Source organism: Phacochoerus africanus, chromosome 12 (assembly GCF_016906955.1).
Source record: "Phacochoerus africanus isolate WHEZ1 chromosome 12, ROS_Pafr_v1, whole genome shotgun sequence".
NCBI lineage: Eukaryota > Metazoa > Chordata > Mammalia > Artiodactyla > Suidae > Phacochoerus > Phacochoerus africanus.
The window spans coordinates 47,882,842-47,901,765 of NC_062555.1; the positions used below are offsets into that span (position 1 = coordinate 47,882,842).

At 38.5% G+C, this 18,924-nt stretch overlaps 1 protein-coding gene across 8 annotated transcripts in view; it reads right to left on the minus strand.

Moving 5' to 3' along the window:
- The window catches only part of ARHGAP12 (Rho GTPase activating protein 12), a 117,614-nt gene that overhangs the window by 40,180 nt on the left and 58,510 nt on the right, over window positions 1-18,924 (minus strand). For 5 of the 8 annotated variants that reach the window (XM_047754568.1, XM_047754566.1, XM_047754564.1 and 2 more), the window contains exons 5-7: window positions 11,758-11,898; window positions 10,472-10,552; window positions 2,702-2,827 (exon numbers count right to left, since the gene is read on the minus strand). In XM_047754568.1, the coding sequence (XP_047610524.1) occupies window positions 2,702-2,827; window positions 10,472-10,552; window positions 11,758-11,898 (348 nt within the window). The remainder of the gene's footprint in view (window positions 1-2,701; window positions 2,828-10,471; window positions 10,553-11,757; window positions 11,899-18,924) is intronic. The other 3 variants (XM_047754571.1, XM_047754569.1, XM_047754567.1) reach the window with 1 other exon arrangement.

An 18,924-nucleotide genomic window follows, 5' to 3' on the forward strand; every position in this document is an offset into this window, starting at 1 on the left:
TCACATGCTAATATTTATTATTAGTTTTCCTTAAAAACCAAATAATTTCTCTGGATATTCATCTTCACATCTGTATCACTGACTTTTCTACATATATGAAATTGGGTAAGGTACTGTTGATGAGCCTAAGAATTTGTATGAAATAACAATACAAAAAATATTAACATCTATTCACTAAGAAAAAAGTCTTCAGGCTTACATCCTATATAATTTGTAAAATAGAGAAACTAGGCAGCAGTGAAAGTTTACAGAGAAAAATCTCTGAAGGGACAACCTTAAAATCAAACATCTAAGGCCTACACTACACATGAGAAAATATTAAAGTCGTATCAAATATATCTTTATAAAAAGAAATTACATTGAATGTCCAAATCTCAATTTAGCCTCATTTAATTATTTTTTTCTGACAGCTTCAGATGGTTCACTTTTCAATTTCTTGACTTCTAAAAGAATGTCTACAATTAAAACAACCTGAGAAAAGAAACATGTGATGACCCATAAACTAGAAAATAACTGAATAAAATGAATGGTAATTATGACTTATTTTTCATAGCATTATCAGTTCTACAGAAATGAAAACCACAGCAAATAGAGTAATAATATTAACACAATTACAATTATTATAAACAGAAACAACTTTACATATATAGTTATTTATGTATCTTTATAAATGCATATGCATATACAGATATAGCTTAAATGTCTACAAGTAGCAGGTTTTAGTAAAAACCATACACAGGCAGAAACAAACAGATGCACACATGTGCGCACACACGCACAAACAGACACACCTCCTCCAGGTTGTCTGGCAACTAAATTAGGACCTATATCATTGTAACAACGTTTGCTACACAGTATTAGGTTTCTTCAATTACATTTCAAGTTATATGATAAGGTGATTTCACCCCTACATATATTAGCTAGTTTCTTCCGGTAAATCTTAAGAACACATATATTAGTTGATGATACAAGAGTCTACGTAGTGATGTAATTACTCATGATTCCACTTATAAAGGTGGGGTGTGAAACATTTCTACCCAAAATAAGTAAATCTCTGGTCTCGAGAAATCATGCCCTCGCATTCTGCAACAATTAAAGGGAAACGATATGTAATAAGAACTTCAGGCCAGTTATTCTAACAATAGACTGAAAATGAACCTCAAGAAAGATTATTAAGGAGAAAAAAATTTTAAATCTACGTTACCAAATATCTGTTTTGTTCCAACGTGAAGAGGCAGTGGAGTTGGTTCAATAATGGCTTTTGCACTAGAGCATTTATGACATATGTTATAGCAGCTTTCTAAATACACTGAACTGTAATCTGGTTCTTAGAGCTAAATGAATTTTTCTATCAAAATCTCTAGGACTCTTATCTTCCTGGGTTAATCTCAATGCTAATATATTTTTAAGCATTCTTCAATAGCACAGACTCCAGAATTTCATTCCTTTAATATGCCATCTATACTCAACCATAAAACAGCCTTACAAACAGTAATTAGAAGTACTTGGTTTGGAGTTCCCATTGTGGCTCAATGAATCTGACTGGTATCCAGGACGACACAGGTTTGATCTCTGGTCTTGCTCAGTGGGTTGAGGATCTAGCACTGCCGTGAGCTGTGGTGTAGGTCACAGACATGGCTTGGATCCTGCATTGCTATGGCTGTGGCGTAGGGCGGGCAGCTACGACTCCGATTCGATCCCCAGCCTGGGAACCTCCAATATGCCTCAGGTGCAGCCCTAAAAAGACCAAAAAAAAAAAAGTGACCTGATTTGACTAAGATATAAAGGAACTATAGACTGAAAGTAACCAGGCATATTTATGCCTCAGGAGACTTCATCCTGTTTGCACTAACATGCCTAATTTGTACTAATTTCCTATTCTACCCCCAAAATGAAGTCACAATGTAAAGACGTAACTCACAAGGAAGTTCAAAATGTTATGGCTTTTCCAATTTCATGTTTGCATCAAACTTCATCCCCTATTTAAGAGAGAATGTTATGTTTCTATTGATAAAAGGAGCACTTTGGAGTTCCCGTCGTGGCGCAGTGGTTAACGAATCCAACTAGGAACCATGAGGTTGCGGGTTCGGTCCCTGCCCTTGCTCAGTGGGTTAATGATCCGGCGTTGCCGTGAGCTGTGGTGTAGGTTGCAGACGCGGCTCGGATCCCGCGTTGCTGTGGCTCTGGCGTAGGCCGGTGGCTACAGCTCCGATTCAACCCCTAGCCTGGGAACCTCCATATGCCGCGGGAGCGGCCCAAGAAATAGCAACAACAACAACAACAACAAAAGACAAAAGACAAAAAAAAAGGAGCACTTTGTGCAGAGAGCACTTAGAAAAAGAGTGGGTTGGGTTCCAACCTTCCCTGGGCTGGAAAAAGTTAATTAAATGTCTTTACCGTTAAACCTTTTAGAGACTGGAAATAAACAATAACAGATATGTGACTTTAAAATATTATAAAAAAAAAAAAGTGTCACCTACTAGGTCCAAATATATCACAGTACACATCACTATGCCACACATAAGTCAGTCCATCATGCAAAATTCAAAAAATCTCAAAACCAAACCTTACTCTGGGACGACTTGATATGACATACAGTAAAAGAGCAGTCACCAAGGTATGAGATTCAGTTAAGGAGAAAATAAAATAATGAATAAAGAACTTGCCAAATTTCTCAAGAGATGTTTTTAAAAAGTCCTACCTTGTCATTGGTGTCCAACACAATGGTGCTATGTCTCCACTTTGTTAACACTATCGGTTCTTGCAGCCGCCTGTCCAGACTCCTACTTTTAATTATTTCTCTTTGCTGCTGAGATGAGGCATTATACTAGAGAAAACAAAGTATACCTCATAAATAACAGAAATAAAAGTGGAATCTAAACATGATGGCTCCAAGTGACACACGGTGTTAGACCATGTTCACCCTGTGACACTAACATGAGTTTGCTCATCTCTGACCAGCATCGAAGCACAATCGAAAAGATCACAGATTTCAGGGTAGGAGGGGGATCGAGTGAATGCTTCATCTTTGGCCACTTAATCTCCCCAAGTCTAAGTTTTAGCAACATAAAACAGATATAAAAGAAGTAGAGGTGTAAGAATTAAACAGTATAAAAAGTGCCAACTGGTGCCCTAATAGGTTCTCAATAAATATTTGTAATTATCATTTATAAAATGAGGTCATCAGACACATTCATTTTTTAAGGTTCCTTCTACTTGGAATATACAAATGAATGCAATTTCTGGTTTAGGTTTTTAAAAATGATGCTTTCAGGATTTCCCTTGTGGCACAGCAGGCTTTGGATCTGGCATTGTCACTCCAGCTGCTCATGTCACTGCTGTGATGAGTGGGACTTGATGCTGAGGGCACAGTCAAAATAAACAAACAATAAAGTAGATATACCCCCAGGCCACTCCCTATCACATCACTGCTCCCTTCCTTAAAAAAATTTTAAAAATACTTTCATACACAGCAGTATTCTCATATTTCAAGGGAGTTTTATTTGTTTTTACTTTTTCTTTCCACTTACAAGCCAAACACACTATTATTTGTTTTTCTGAAGTGGTTAAGACATAACCAGGTTAAAAGCTTAGAGATGGCACTATTTCAAAGACCTATCGTCAACATGTCAGTTGCATACAAAGCCAAATGGATATTACATATAAAATTAAGAACATGTTTATCAACAAGGTATTAAGTCTTGCGTTTGAAATGTCAAGTAAATCACCAAGCATAAGCATTTGAAAAACATGCAGTTTAAGAGTTATGCTGTTTTATACAGGGAACTTTAATAAATTTAGAGTAAAATGACAAAAGAAAATGTATCTACTTTTTAAGGGATACATTCTTCTCCTGAAACCAAAGGACACTACCTAAGAGATACTTCTCTAAAGAGCCCAGTTAATGTTAAATTTTAATGACTCATTGTAATTTCAGTGAAAATTACTATATTATATATTATTAAATTTCCATATTATTACAATTATAATGTTTTTAACATTAAAAAATCTTCCAACATCTTTCTCCACAATATGCCATTTCTTCACTTTCCAAAATGAGTCCAGACAGGCCCCTAAACTGTTTCCCAAAGCTGTTACTTTGTTTTTCATATTAAAATTTGCCAAAACCAGGCAGTCACATATGGGGATGTGTTTTTCATTCACTGTTGGTTAACAAACAGCAATCTTAAAATGTATCACAGAAGTTCACCAAGGGATCATTTCTAGAATGAACAGAGATGAAGCTTAAAAATACCCCCCCCCCAAAAAAAGTCTGTGCTGTAAACCACTGAGTAAAAAGACACCCAGTTATTACACTGCTGTTTTCTCTTCGGTACCATCACCACGAGCAATAATTAAAATGTGTTGTTGCGTGTAAGCTTCAGTATGAACTTTAATGGATATCTACCCTAGCTTTTGAGCTTTTTATTTTATCACAATTGTCTGGAAATCCTTTCCACAGGGCAACAAAAATAACATAAAATTAAAATAAGTGATAATCGCAATTTTAAAAGTGCTAATAGTTTTACTAGGCAAAGGAATGTTCATAAAAGCAAATAAAGCATGAATTAAATATCAGATATAAAATCTAGCATAGCAGAAGACAAAAATAAGAAAACCAGTTAAAATACACACATACACACATGTAGTTAAATGAGATGGCTAAAACCTAACATTTTAAAAAATCCTCTTAAAAGCCACCTTTTTTTTGTTTAAGAATTTTAACTGTATTTTTATTTGACTTATTTCAAACATTAGAAAATAACGGCAGGAGTTCCCATCGTGGCGCAGTGGTTAACGAATCCGACTAGGAACCATGAGGTTGCGGGTTGGATCCCTGCCCTTGATCAGTGGGTTAAGGATCTGGCGTTGCCGTGAGCTGTGGTGTAGGTTGCAGACGCGGCTCAGATCCCGCGTTGCTGTGGCTCTGGCGTAGGCCAGTGGCTACAGCTCCCATTCGACCCCTAGCCTGGGAACCTCCATATGCCGCGGGAGCGGCCCAAAGAAATAGCAAAAAGGCAAAAAAAAAAAAAAGAAAGAAAGAAAGAAAATAATGGCAACTATAATGAAAACCCGCCACCAAGCTTCAGCACATATAAATGAGACCAGTATCTTTTCATTTTTAAAAGAAATAAAACATTAGCATCCTCTGAACCCATCTTCCAGATTCTCTTGCTTTCCCTCCCTCCCCAGCAGTACCACCTAATTCAGTATTCATTATCCTCATGTGTTCCACACCTTAGTTAATATATACGTATCTATAAACACTATTACCTATGGGGGTTTAAATTTTATATAAATGGAATCCTATCACATATATCAATCTTCAATTTGCTTTTTCATATTTTTATTAAAAAACAAACAAACACAACACTGCATCTAAGCTTGTGAGTATGGAGCTCCAAATCATTTATATTTCAATTCTGTGTAATACTACATCATATGTAGATGCCACAATTTCACCATTCTGTGACAAATGGACATGTTTGAGGTGGTGGTATTAATTACACTCCTACCAGAAGAATATAATGTTTTGCACTGCCCTACTTGGTACTGTTGAGTTTGTATGCATTCATGTATATAAAGTGAATATGTGTACATACACACAAACTTTTTAAAATCTGGAGTTCCCACTGTGGTGCTGTGGGTTGAGAATCCAGCCACTGTGGCTTTTGGTTGCTGTAGAGGTGTGGGTTCGATCCCCAGACCATTGCAGTGGGTTAAAGGATCCAGCATTGATTGCCACAGTGGCAGCGTAGGTTGAAGCTGCAGCTCAGATTCAATCCATGGCCCAGGAACTTCCATATGCCACGGGTGCACCCGTTAAAAAAAGGGGAGGGAGGAATCTATCTGAAGAGTGAAATGCTATCTTGTTTTCATTTTCCTAATTACTTGTAAATTTGAACATCTTTTCAAATACTCACTTCATGTATTTCCTATTCTCTGTATTGCTTAGTCATATACTTTGTCTATTTTCAACTGGCCTCTCGCACTGATACGTGCAGAAAGAACCGGAAAGTTCTTTACATATTTTGGCTTCTAAGCCATTATAAGCCATGTGAGTTGAATGTATCTTTTCCTTGTCCAAAGGTCACCTCTTCCCCTTTGTGTATGGTATCTTTTGTACTAAAAGGTGTCCTGCTGAATTTTACGGAGTCACATCTGTCAGTCTTTCCTTCTACAGTTCGTCCTTATATAGTCTTGTTGAAGAACTCCATCCCCTCTGAGGTCAAAGATATTCTTTGACATATCATTCTACAGCCTTTAAAGTTTTGCTTCTTGCATTTACAACTGTCACCTACTTCTAATTAATCATTAGGTGTGAGGTAAGGTCAAGATCTACATTTATTTCATTTTTTTCGTGTGAATAACCAATAATCTTAGCAACACTTATTGCACAGTCCATGCTTTACCCCTTGACTTGTGATGCCACATCTGAGCTTTCTATTATGTTCTCTGGTCTACTTCTCTAAACATCTGCGCTTACCATACAGCCTCGTCACTATAGCAGGAATCCCACCCCTTCCCTGTCCCCCCGCCCCATCCCCATTCTCCCTACTCAGCAACAGGCCTTTATTTGCAAATAAAAGATAGCAGCAGTTAAAAAAAGGGGTGGAGGGGGACAGGTATATGGAAATGCAGTGAATTTACAGATCAACATGGACACTGTTATCCAAGTAAATCCAAGATCATGATGGTATATGGCATCATTTCAGGTCATCTTTCATGTGCCTCAATTGTGCCCTGAAATTTTCTTCATTAAGCCCTTATGAACCTTTCAGAGGCATATTCTTAGTTATGGTTCTTCTGGCTGTTGCTACTATAAAGAATATCTTTATTCCCATCACATTCTCAAAGTAACTTTTTACTAAAGAAATGGGTAGTTGTTAGGTTGATTTTGTGTCCAACAACCTTGCTAAACTGTCATCAGTTTTGAGTTTGCCATGTCTATTAATCTTCTAATGATCAAAAGAACAGTTTTTATCTCTTTCAATTTTCTTTCCCTTTTATTATTTTACTGTTGAATAGAACATTGATGGAAAGGTTATAATCTAGGTCCTAACTCTATTGGAAAAGCTTCTATGATTGTACCCTGAAGTATGAGATTTACTGTAGATAATCTGATAAATAACCTTTAGCATAATATAAAATATCATCACATAGGAAGTTATTTTGTAGAAACATACAGCTGGGTCATGGTTTTTTTTTTTATCATTTCTGAAAATCCTTTAACAGCTGTGTTTAGACAGTTTACATTTAATGTAATTATGTTAGATTCAAGTCTGCTATTTTATTTCCTTTTTTTTTTTTCCCCCTAGGGCCACTCCCATGGCATATGGAGGTTCCCAGGCTAGGGTCTAATCAGAGCTGTAGCCAATGGCCTACCCCAGAGCCACAGCAACACAGGATCTGAGCCATGTCTGTGACCTACACCACAGCTCACGGCAACACCAGATCCTTAACCCATTGATCGAGGCCAGGGATCGAACCCGCAATCTCACAGTTCCCAGTCAGATTTGTTAACCACTGAGCCATGATGGGAACTCCTATTTCTTCTCTATTTTATCATTCCTATTTTTCCTTCCCTGCCTCTCTGTGGACTATTTGGGTAGTTTTTACTATTATAGTTTAATTTATCTATAGTTTGTGGGGGGTTTTGTTTTTTTTTTCTTCTTAGAGCCATATCTGTGGCAGATGGAAGTTCCAGGCTAGGGGTCCAACCAGAGCTGCAGCTGGGGAGTAGATCTGAGACACATCTGTGACCTACACCACAGCTCACAGCAACACCAGATTCTTAACCCACTGAGCGAGGCCAGGGATTGAACCCACATCCTCACAGACACTATGGTGAGGGTTCTTAACCCACTGAGCCAAAATAGGAATTCCTAAATTTCTTGAGTCTCTCTTGTTACAGTTTTTTTTAGTGCTTGCACTAGGGGTTACAATTTACATACTTAATCTCTCAGTCTATCTATAGCAACATTTTACTATTTCAACTGAAATGTGGAGACTTTACCAACATTTCCTATCACATTACTCTGCCCTCTTTTCGATGTAGTTGCCTGAAATATCATTTCTGCCTACAATGAGTACTTCTTCAGAAATTTTTTTTTTATTTTCAAAGTCAAGCACAATTTTTAAAACTAAAAACAAAAGTCTTCTCAGATATTCACCCTTCCCATTGTCCTTTCTTCATTCTTAATGTTCCAAGTTTTCTTCATTTATTATTTCTCTTCTGTTTTAAGGGCTTCCTATAGTAATTCTTTGAGAACAGGACTGCTGGTTATAAATCTCTTAGTTTATTACTTTCGTCTGAAAATATTTCATTTTACTTTCATTCCTAAAGGATATTTTTGCTGGATGTACAATTATGTGTTGACAGTTTTCTCTTTCAGTGTTTGTAAAATGTTAAACCACTTCCTCTGGCTTCATAGTTTCTGTTAAGACATCTGCTGCCATTCAAATCACTGTGACCCTACAGATACTGCTTTGTTTCACTGAGCTGCTCTCAAGATTTTGGGGGGAGGGGGGGAAAGGGAAGTCTTTGGTTTTCAGAAATTTAATTACAGGGTGTCTGGATGTGGATTTCTTTTGGTCCATCCTGTTTAGTGCTTAATCTGCTTCTTGAATCTGTTGGTTTGGTTTTTGCCAAATTTGGGATGTTTATAAACATTGTTTCTGCAAATATTTTTCAACCTCACACTCTTTTTCCACTTCTTCTGTAACTCTGATGAGACGACTGCTAGACCATCTGTGTTTTCCCACAGATCTCTGAGGCTCTGTTCATTTTCTTAAAATGTATGTACTCCTCCTGGGACCAGGAGGTTAGCCTGGCCTGTTCCTCTCATGGAAGTGCAGAGGTGAAAGAGCAAGCCCTGATCCACAAGCCCAATTCAATACTATGTTTGTGACACATTGCTCAGGTCCCATCAGTGGAAGTCATACGGTCACATGACTAAACTGGATTCAGTCATGGTAGAAGCAGAACTCACAGCCACCCAGGGCAGGAGGCCACTACAAAGGTAGGAGGCACACAGCAAAGGGCACTGATAAAAGAGTGGGTAAGGGACAGAACAGATCCAATGATACAATCTGTCACTGTATGCAATCTCGGTTTTTTAATCTTTTGATAGCTTTTAAGACTGTCTCCCACTATTGAAGTTGTACAGATCCAGAAAATTTTGTCAACATGTAGATTTATTTTTCTCTATTCTGATCAGGACTGAAGGTATTATTTTCCAGTTAAAGACTTACGCCTTCCTTCAGCTTTAGAAAATTTCCAGAAATTACATTTTCGAGTATTTTCTCTACCACTTCTTCCATTCTCTTCTTCTAATATTTCTGATATGTGAATATAAGAATTCTTTTTTTTTTTTTTTTTGCTTTTTAGGGCCTTACCTGTGGCATATGAAAGTTCCCAGGCTAGGAGTCGAACTGGAACTACAGCTGCCAGCCTACACCACAGGCACAGCAACACAGGATCCGAGCTGTGTCTGCAACCTACACCACAGCTCACAGCAACGCCAGATCCTTAACCCACTGAGCAAGGCCAGGGATCGAACCTATATCCTCATGGATGCTAGTTAGGTTCGTTTCTGTTGAGCCATGATGGGATCTCCTAAGAATATAAGAATTCTACTCCTCTTCTACTTCTCTTAACTATGCTTTAGTATTCATCTTCTTGTCCCTCCATCTATAGTTTATTTACATTATCCACTGTACTTTATATTTCAATTTTTCTATATTCATGTTTCTTTATACTAAAAATATTTTTCTTTAAATTGACTTACTTTGGGGAAAAAGAAATTTTTCTGTAAAAACTAAAGTCTATCTGAAAAATGATCACTCTATGCTACTCATAGTTGTATTCTAAAACATTAAAATAATGTACCGATTAAAATTTGTTTGCTTAGACCTCATTTTAAATTATCTTCATACTAAAAGTGATAGTATATGACCACTTTGAAACCTACTGCCTTAGATAAGTGCACCAGGGCTGACTTTATCTAAAGAGAGATCCAGTGATACCCTAGAATATTTTATCGCCACAAGCTGCTAATGATGGATTCAATCACAAAACACATCTACATACAAGAATAAAGTTGAATATTGAGTTACTTTTCTTTCTTTAAAAAATTTTTTAAAACATCTTCATGTAAAATTTCAATATCTTCAAGATAACTCTGGGCATTAATGTCACTGAAGGTGATCTTTTATCCAAGAATAATGAAAAGCTGACCTCAAGTGAAACCAAAAGAATTTTTAAATAGGGATTATTGGTATTACATAGCAGTAAGATAATGCACTTCTTTAAAAAAATTTGCAAAGGATTCTCAATGATTCTGAAAAAACTAGTCTTCCTGCTTTTTAAAAGTTGAATAAAAATTTTAAAGTAAGTCAGCGAAAACCATTTCCAGATATTATTTCATCTCCTATTTTTAAACAGAAATTCAGTGTCAAGGTTTATTACCTTTGGCAATTCCCATTCTGACCGAGATCCATCTGCACTGTAGTAATATTGTCTACCTTGATCGTCAACATGCTTGAGCCACTATAGAAACAAAACAGTTGTTATTTTTCAAATTTAAATAAAATTGAGCTTATACAACCAGAGATATTAGATGATATTCTTATGAATTTTAATATATATTTGCTCAAGAACACTGCAAAAGAAATATAACAAACTTGTACTTAATGCAAACATGCATTCCCAAACTTGCTAATTAGATTTGCATTTTAAGTTTGGTAAAAATTAAGTAACCTAAGTATTAAATGTAAATTTACTTTCTCTCCTTTTCCTCCAATGCCAAGATAGTGATTCAAGGACCACGTAAAACAACATAACAAGAAACACATAACATTAAGATACACAGGTATATATATGCACTGGACAAAGGGCCACACCTGCCCTGACAACAGGGTTGAGAAATTCACAAAAGGGAATTTTTCTTCGATCTTTAAGGATACAACTACTAAATACTTTAAACCAAACTTCATGCAAACCCTTAGGAATTACCTCCTGCAGCCAACACACCTTACTCAACACAACTCAAAAAACACTAGCAACAAAACTTCATATAGTACAAGGAATATGAAGGGGAGAAGACTAAGATGAGAACACATGATCTTGATTGTGAAATAAATGAAAACTGTTGTTTCCTTATGTTCTAGTGTCAAACACTAAATATAACTAGAGAGCAGGGACGAGGGGTAAAAACCTACCTCCATTTATTACCAAGGGTCTAACTCTTTAAACTAGCATGATCTACCACTTACCTTCTCTGATAATAAACACATTAATTTCAATATGCATTCCCAAACTTACTAATTCATCATAAAATACTAGATTCATGGTTTTTGTTTCACATAACTTGGTTACAGAAAAAAAAAGAAGTCTACAAAGTGACATGGTGTATCATAATGGCATGCTGAGAAAGCCATTCCCAAAAAACTACTCCATGAGAAAAACACAAAGCCATTTGCTTAGCTGAAGATGTCTAACCAGAATGACACGCACTGGGGTCTACTCTGAAAAAGGTCTGTCAAATTGGTTGACACCACAAAAATTACTGTCGCTATAAGCAGTTCAAAACCATGAATCAGTAATTACACTGACTTTTCATACTGTCAGTTGAAAGGCTTAGAGAATTACAAGAAAATATTTTCATGAGTTTTTAAATTACTACGGAAACTTCTGTACACAACTATTTTGAGAAGACTCTGCCAAGAAAACTAGATGAGAAATAAAGAAGGTACCTTTTCATTAGTATAGTCACTGGTATATAAGGTATGCCCACGTTCATCCAGCTCTTCTGACCAACCCCTTGGAGGAGAACCACACTGACTATCTGACTGGCTGTAACAAATGCTCTGGTAGTTTTCTTCTGATGAAAGCAGCTATAAATAGTCAGAAACATAAGGATTTTTCTTCTTTGAATATATATATATATATATACACGCAGCAGCTGAAAATCTAAGCAATTGACTTTATTTGGCTCTATAGACTAAGATGGCTTGAATATATTTAAATATTGAATTTTCAAAACAAATTGTTTAGGCTTTTAAATGGTACACTTAAGTGGTGAGGTGAAATTAATGAGTTATTTTATTCACATTAATGCAACTCCAGAAAAATTCACTATAAAGGAATTGAAGACAATGTTTTCGGACTGAGAGATAAAATACTACCTTGTCTTTAATGCTGCTTTGACCTCAAATCAGGGCTAATAATGACAATGGTGTGTGTATGTGCATCTATGTGAAAGTAAGAGGTAAGGGCACTTCATTAGACTTAGATTCTTAAAAATGCTCACATATTTATTGCAAGTTCCTAGCCAAATGTCTGGCAGAAAGTGCTCAACAAATATATCCTGAACTATTTTTTGAAAGCATTGGGGGTGGGGGGTGATGGGGAGAAAGACAATAGTGCTTTTTGGCGGGGGCTGGGGGAGACATCTTTTCAGGACCACACCCATGGAACGTGGAAGTTCCCATACTAGGAGCCAAATCAGAGCTGTGACTGCGGGCCACAGCCACATCCACAGCAACTCGGGATACAAGCCACATCCCTGACCCACACCACAGCTCACAGCTTCGCCAGATCCTAAACACACTAAGCAGGGCCAGGGACAGAACCTGCATCCTCATGGATACTACTCGAGTTCGCCACCACTGAGCCACGATGGGAACTTGGACACTAGCTTTTTAACACTGCATGTTATAGTTATCACCAAGTTTTCCTAACTCGCTCAACCCAAATGCTTATTAAAAATTATTCAAAATTAAACTTTGAAACAAGAAAAAATATTTATAAAATTCAAACACAATACAGAAAGATTAAGAAATTCAACATGGGGGGAGTTCCCGTTGTGGCGCAGTGGTTAACGAATCCGACTAGGAACCATGAGGTTGCGGGTTTGATCCCTGCCCTTGCTCAGTGGGTTAACGATCCGGCGTTGCCGTGAGCTGTGGTGTAGGTTGCAGACGCAGCTTGGATCCCGCGTTGCTGTGGCTCTGGCGTAGGCCGGTGGCTACAGCTCCGATTCAACCCCTAGCCTGGGAACCTCCATATGCCTCGGGAGTGGCCCAAGAAATAGCAACAACAACAAAAGACAAAAAGACAAAAAGACAAAAAAAAAAACAGAAAAGAAATTCAACATGGAAATAATTTAGATACGCTTTATTTTTAAATACATGATAAACTCCAGACATATAAAAGAAGCATATAAGAAGTCTGAGAAAATTTAACAATTCCTGCTTTTTCCAACAAGAGGCACCATAATGTGCCTATCACCACACTTAAACTTCATTCATTTAACAAATATTTACCAGGTTAACTCTAAAATGCAAATGATCCTTCCAGGGTCACTTTCAGGTAAAACAGCTTCTGCAATTAAATCTGCCTTACCAGGGAGTTCCCTGGTGGCTCAGTGGGTTAAGGTTCTGCAATGTCACTGCAGAAGCTAAGGTTGCTGCTGAGGTGCAGGTTCAATTCCCTGGCCTGCGAACTTTCACATGCCGTGAGAATGGCAAATAAATAAATATATAAATCTACTCCATCAGACTGGATTCTACCACTGTTATATGGTGTGAAACACTAAATTATTTAGATTCTCAATGCTGTAGAAGTAACTTAGACATAAAGCATCCTAATACTATATGTTCACAAAAACTGACATAGCTTTACAGAAGCCTTGCATAAAGTGAGCTGTATATGTTTTGTAACAGTAATGTTCTTTAAAAATGGAAAACCTAACTCAAAAATCAATATTTATCTTTACTGGAGACCGTTTAAAATGTAAGCTCATATAGAAGTACAATAAAAAAATCTTATAGAGGCAGAATAAAAGTAATCTATACAGTAGAATATTATTCAGCCATAAAAAAGAATGAAATTTTGTCATTTGTGACAACACAGATGGACCTTGAAGGCATTATGCCAAATGAAATAACTCACAGAAGACGGACAAATGCCAAATAATAGCACTTATACATGGAATCTTAAAAAAAAAAAAAAAAAAAAAACTCACAGCTCACAGATACAGAGGACAGATGGGTGGTTGCCAGAGATGTAGGGAATAGGTGAAAAGAGCCAAAAGGCACAAACCTCTAGTTAGAAAATAAATAAGTCATGGGGATACAAGGCACGGCACAGTTATATAGTTAATAATTCTGTATTATACAGTTGAAAAGTACTAAAAGAGTACATCTTAAAAATTCTCATTACATCTTAAAAATTCTCATTCCAAGAAAATAATATCCTGTAACTTCGTATGATGAGGGATATGAACTAAGCTTAGTGTGATGATCATTTTGCAATATATACAAATATCAAATCATACTACATAAAAAAATTTTTTTAAATCATCGAGGAGCAAGAGGTTAAGAAATATTCAGGAACAAAAACTAACTGGGGTAGACTGGGGATTTGGGATGAAAATGTTCCAATATTAGGATGTGACAATGGCTGTACAACCATAAATATAATAAAATCCATTCAATTAAAAAAACAAAAACTAAGTGGAAGAAACAGAAAGGTAAGTGGGGAGCTCCCATCGTGGCACAGCAGAAACAAATCCGACTAGGAACCCTGAAATTGTGGGTTCAATCCCTGGCCTTACTCAGAGGGTTAAGGCTCTGGCATTGCCGTTAGCTATGGTGTAGGTCAAAGACATGGCTCAGATCCCAAGGTGCTGTGGCTGTGGCGTAGGCCGGCAGCTGTAGTTCTGATTAGAGCCCTAGCTTGGAAACCTCCATATGCCATGGGTGCAGCCCTAAAAAGCCAAAAAGAGAGAGAGAGAGACAGATAGGGAGTTCCTGTTGTGGCGCAGCAAAAATGAATCCAACTAGGAACCATGAAATTGTGGGTTCAAATCCCTGGCCTCAATCAGTGGGTTTAGGATCCGGCATTGCTGCGAGATGTGGTGTAGGTCTCAGGTGCAGCTCGGATCTGGCATTGCTCTGGCTGGGGTATGGACCAGCAGCTGTAGCTCTGATTCAACCCCTAGCCTGGGAACCTCCACATGCCGCGGGAGTGGCCCAAGAAATGGCAAGACAAAATAAATAGATAGATAGATAGATAGATAGATAAATAGATAGAAAGAAAGAAAGAAAGAAAGAAAGGAGAGACCCACAAACTGAATTTTTCAACATCAACAATGTAAGCCAGAAAACATGAGAATAAAATCTTCAATAAATGAGGGAAAAACAAAAAACAATCAGCTACATACCAAGATATTCTAAAAAATAAGAAGGAAAAATAAATTTCCAGGCCAAAAAAAAAACTGAGAATCTATCACTAACAGATGCTCCCTAAGGAAATTTTAAAGTATGTACTTAAGATAGTAAAAAGTTATCCAAGATAATCTAATTTGCATAAAGAAATGTGAAAAAAGAAAGCAGTAAACATGAAAAGAGAAAGTGGAAGTTCCTGTCATGGCTCAGGGGAAACCAATCTGACTAGCATCCGTGAGGACACAGTTTCGATCCCTGGCCTCGATCAGTGGCTTAAGGATCCAGTATTGCTGTGAGCTGTGGTGTAGGTCGCAGATGCAGCTCTGATCTGGCACTGCTGTGGTGTATGCCAGCAGCTACAGCTGTGATTTGACCCCTAGACGGAGAACCTCCATATGCCACTGGTGCAGCCCTAAAAAGAGGAAGGAAGGAAGGGAGGGAGGGAGGGGTAAATTTAAGAATCGCCAGGTAGGGAGTTCCTGTTGCAATGCAGTGGTTAACAAATCCGACGAGGAACCATGAGGTTGCGGGTTCGATCCCTGGCCTTGCTCAATGGGTTAATGATCCGGCATTGCTGTGAGCTGTGGTGTAGGTCACAGACACGGCTCAGATCCCGAGTTGCTGCGGCTCTGGCGTGGGCCATCGTCTACAGCTCCAATTAGACCCCTAGCCTGGGAACCTCCATGTGCCAAGGGAAGCAGTCCTAGAAAAGGAAAAAAGACAAAAACAAAAACAAACAAACAAAAAAGAATCACCAGGTACAACAACAATTAAGGGACTAAAAATAGAAATAAAATATACAACAATTGGACCACAGCACATACAGCTCCCGTATGGTTTTAAGGAGCAAGGAGATGCTGACTAACCACAGACCTTAGTAAGCATGTACATTAAAGCTTCCAAGGCAGTGTTTCTCAACAGCAGCACTGCTGACAATCAGGGTCAGGTTATTCTTCATGGTGAGAGTGATCTTGTGAACCACAGGATGCTCAACAGCATCTCCAGTCTCTGTCCACAAGATGCCAGTAGCCCACCCAGAGGTGCAAACAACCCAAAATGTCCCCAGACATGGTCTAATGTCCCCAATTGAGCACCACTGTTCTAGGGCAACCACTCAAATAATAAGCTTCTGAGTTAGCATGAAAGAGTGAACACTTTGCTCCTTCTCAAACCCCACTAAACTAAAAGTACCAATATAAGCCTTATTTTTTTTTTAATTTTATTTATTTATTGTCTTTTTAGGGCCACACCCATGGCATATGGAGGTTTCCAGGCTAGGGGTCGAATCAGAGCTACAGCTGCCAGCCTACACCACAGCTCACAGCAATGCCAGATCCTTAACCCACTGAGGGAGGCCAGGGATCGAATCCACATCCTTATGGATACTAGTTGGGTTCATTAACCACTGAGCCACAACAGGAACTCGCAATATAAGCTTTAAAAGACCTAAACTCCCAAGACTGGGGAGAATACAAGACACAACAGCCACAAAATTCTGGAAGCTGAGAAGTCTATGAACAAAACCCCCAATTATCCATAAAGAAAGCAGAATCTACACTGGTGGGGGGCTGAGCAGGGAAAATGAAATCCAACAAGTTCACGGAGCAAAGCCTTTGAATGGCTCAGGAACTGACAGTATTAGGTACTCCTGGAACTAAAATCAACAGGATCAAAAAAATAAAAATAAAATCTCCAGGATCCCTCTCTTCATTCCTAACCACAAGATGAGCACCCTTTGCTTATTATTCTTGCAGATGTAGAGGGAGTTAACTCCTCTCAAGAGCAGCAAGATTGCACAGTGAAAGACAACAACAGCTCAACAGGCTCAGGAACATGGGTACCAAACAGAAAAAAAGAGAGGAGACTAAGTACTGTGTGAAACTAAATGCAGCTACTGAGACCCCAGCAGCACTTCCTGTCCAATTGTAAGACTTCTGGTGGCCTAGCCATTAAAAGGATCTGGCGTTGTCACTGCTGTGGCTCAGGCTCCATCCCTGGCCCAGGAACTTATCAAGCCTTGGGTGCAGCCAAATAAATTTTTTTATATTTATCTATTTATATTTTAGGGCCATACCCACAGCATATGGATGTTCCCAGGCTAGGGATCAAATAGGAGCGGCAGCTGCCATGCTACGACAGAGCCACAGCAATGCACGATCTGAGCCATGTCTGAGACCTACACCACAGCTCAAGGCAATGCCAGATCCTTAACTGAGGGAGGCCAGGAACCTGCTTCCTCATGGATACTGGTTGGGTTCGTTACCTGCTGTGCCACAACAGGAACTCCTCCCCCTAAAAAAAAAGTTTCAAATAAATAAATGACTTCTCTGAAGGCTGGGGAGTCTAAAAGGGACCTAATGGTTCTAACGTGGCCCAGACTGCAGTTGACCCAGATCACCATTAATGTCAAGTTCAAGATGCCTCACAATTGTGAGAAGAAGAAAAAAAAAAAAAGATTTCCAATCTAGAATTCTATCCTCAGGCAAACTATCAATTAAATATGCAAGCAGAATAGAGACATTTTCACAGGCACAGTCTCCATTTTACCTCCCAGGTGCAACCTTTCTCGAGAAGTTCCTGAAGATATGCCACTTTAGAAACACCGATTTTTACACAATACGTGCAGAGAGCGGCAGTGTAAGCTGAGACTGGTGGGCAAATCACTCTCACTTATTCACAGAAACAGAAAGCTAAGAAACATTCAAGTTCCCATGTGTCCTTTGAATTCCTTTCAATTATTCTATAATTTAGCCCTTTCCCTAACTCTTCCAAATTATAAGGTTTTACTTTTATTACTGACACACACAGCAACTTGTTTTCCAATCTTTCTAGATACACAATTCAAACACCTCTTTTACACTTTTCTTATTACAGTAACACATGAACAATTTCTCACTATTCTCCATCTCCTTAAACGCTCAAAGTACCAGTTACCACCAAACCAAAGCTATAAATAATCAGCTGAAAAACAGAATAGGAAGAGGTGTTATTAACTATAAAAAAGGCTTTTAGATTCTGCTAAATGTTGGGTATGTTACTTGATTTCTCCAGCTCCTACCTGTGGGGCTCTGTGGGGTTTTTCTTTTTTCTTTTTTCTTTTTTTTTTTTTTTTTTTTTTTTTTGCTTCTTAGAGCTGCAACCATGGCATATGGAAGTTCCCAAGTGAGGAGTCAAATTGGAGCTGCAGCTGCCGGCCCACACCACAGCCACAACACCACCAGACCCGAGCTGCATGTGTGACCTACACCACAGCTCACGGCAACACCAGATCTTTAACCCACTGCCTAAGGCCAGGGACCAAACCTGCATCCTCATGGATACTCGTAGGATTCATAACCCACTGAGCCACAACGGGAACTCCCGGGGGCTCTGTTTTTACCGAACGAACCAGCTGCTTCCTCTCAGAGCAGGGTGTCCTGTGCAGTCGTAGGCATCTCATCTACCAAACAGGAGGCTTTAACTCCATCTCTCAATCCTACTCAAGCTCCTCCTGCAGCTCTGAACAGTCCCAGGGAAGTTCTTCAGACCTCGAGATGAGCATTTCAGAAAACAGCACTAGCCAATTTGCTGCACTGCCCCATGACAGGTGTGGGGAGATGAAGCCAGGGCGGGGTGGGGAGGTGGTATGGACACTTATTAGAGACAATAATTTGTGTGTGTGTGTGTGCGCATTCCTGCAGCATGTGGAAA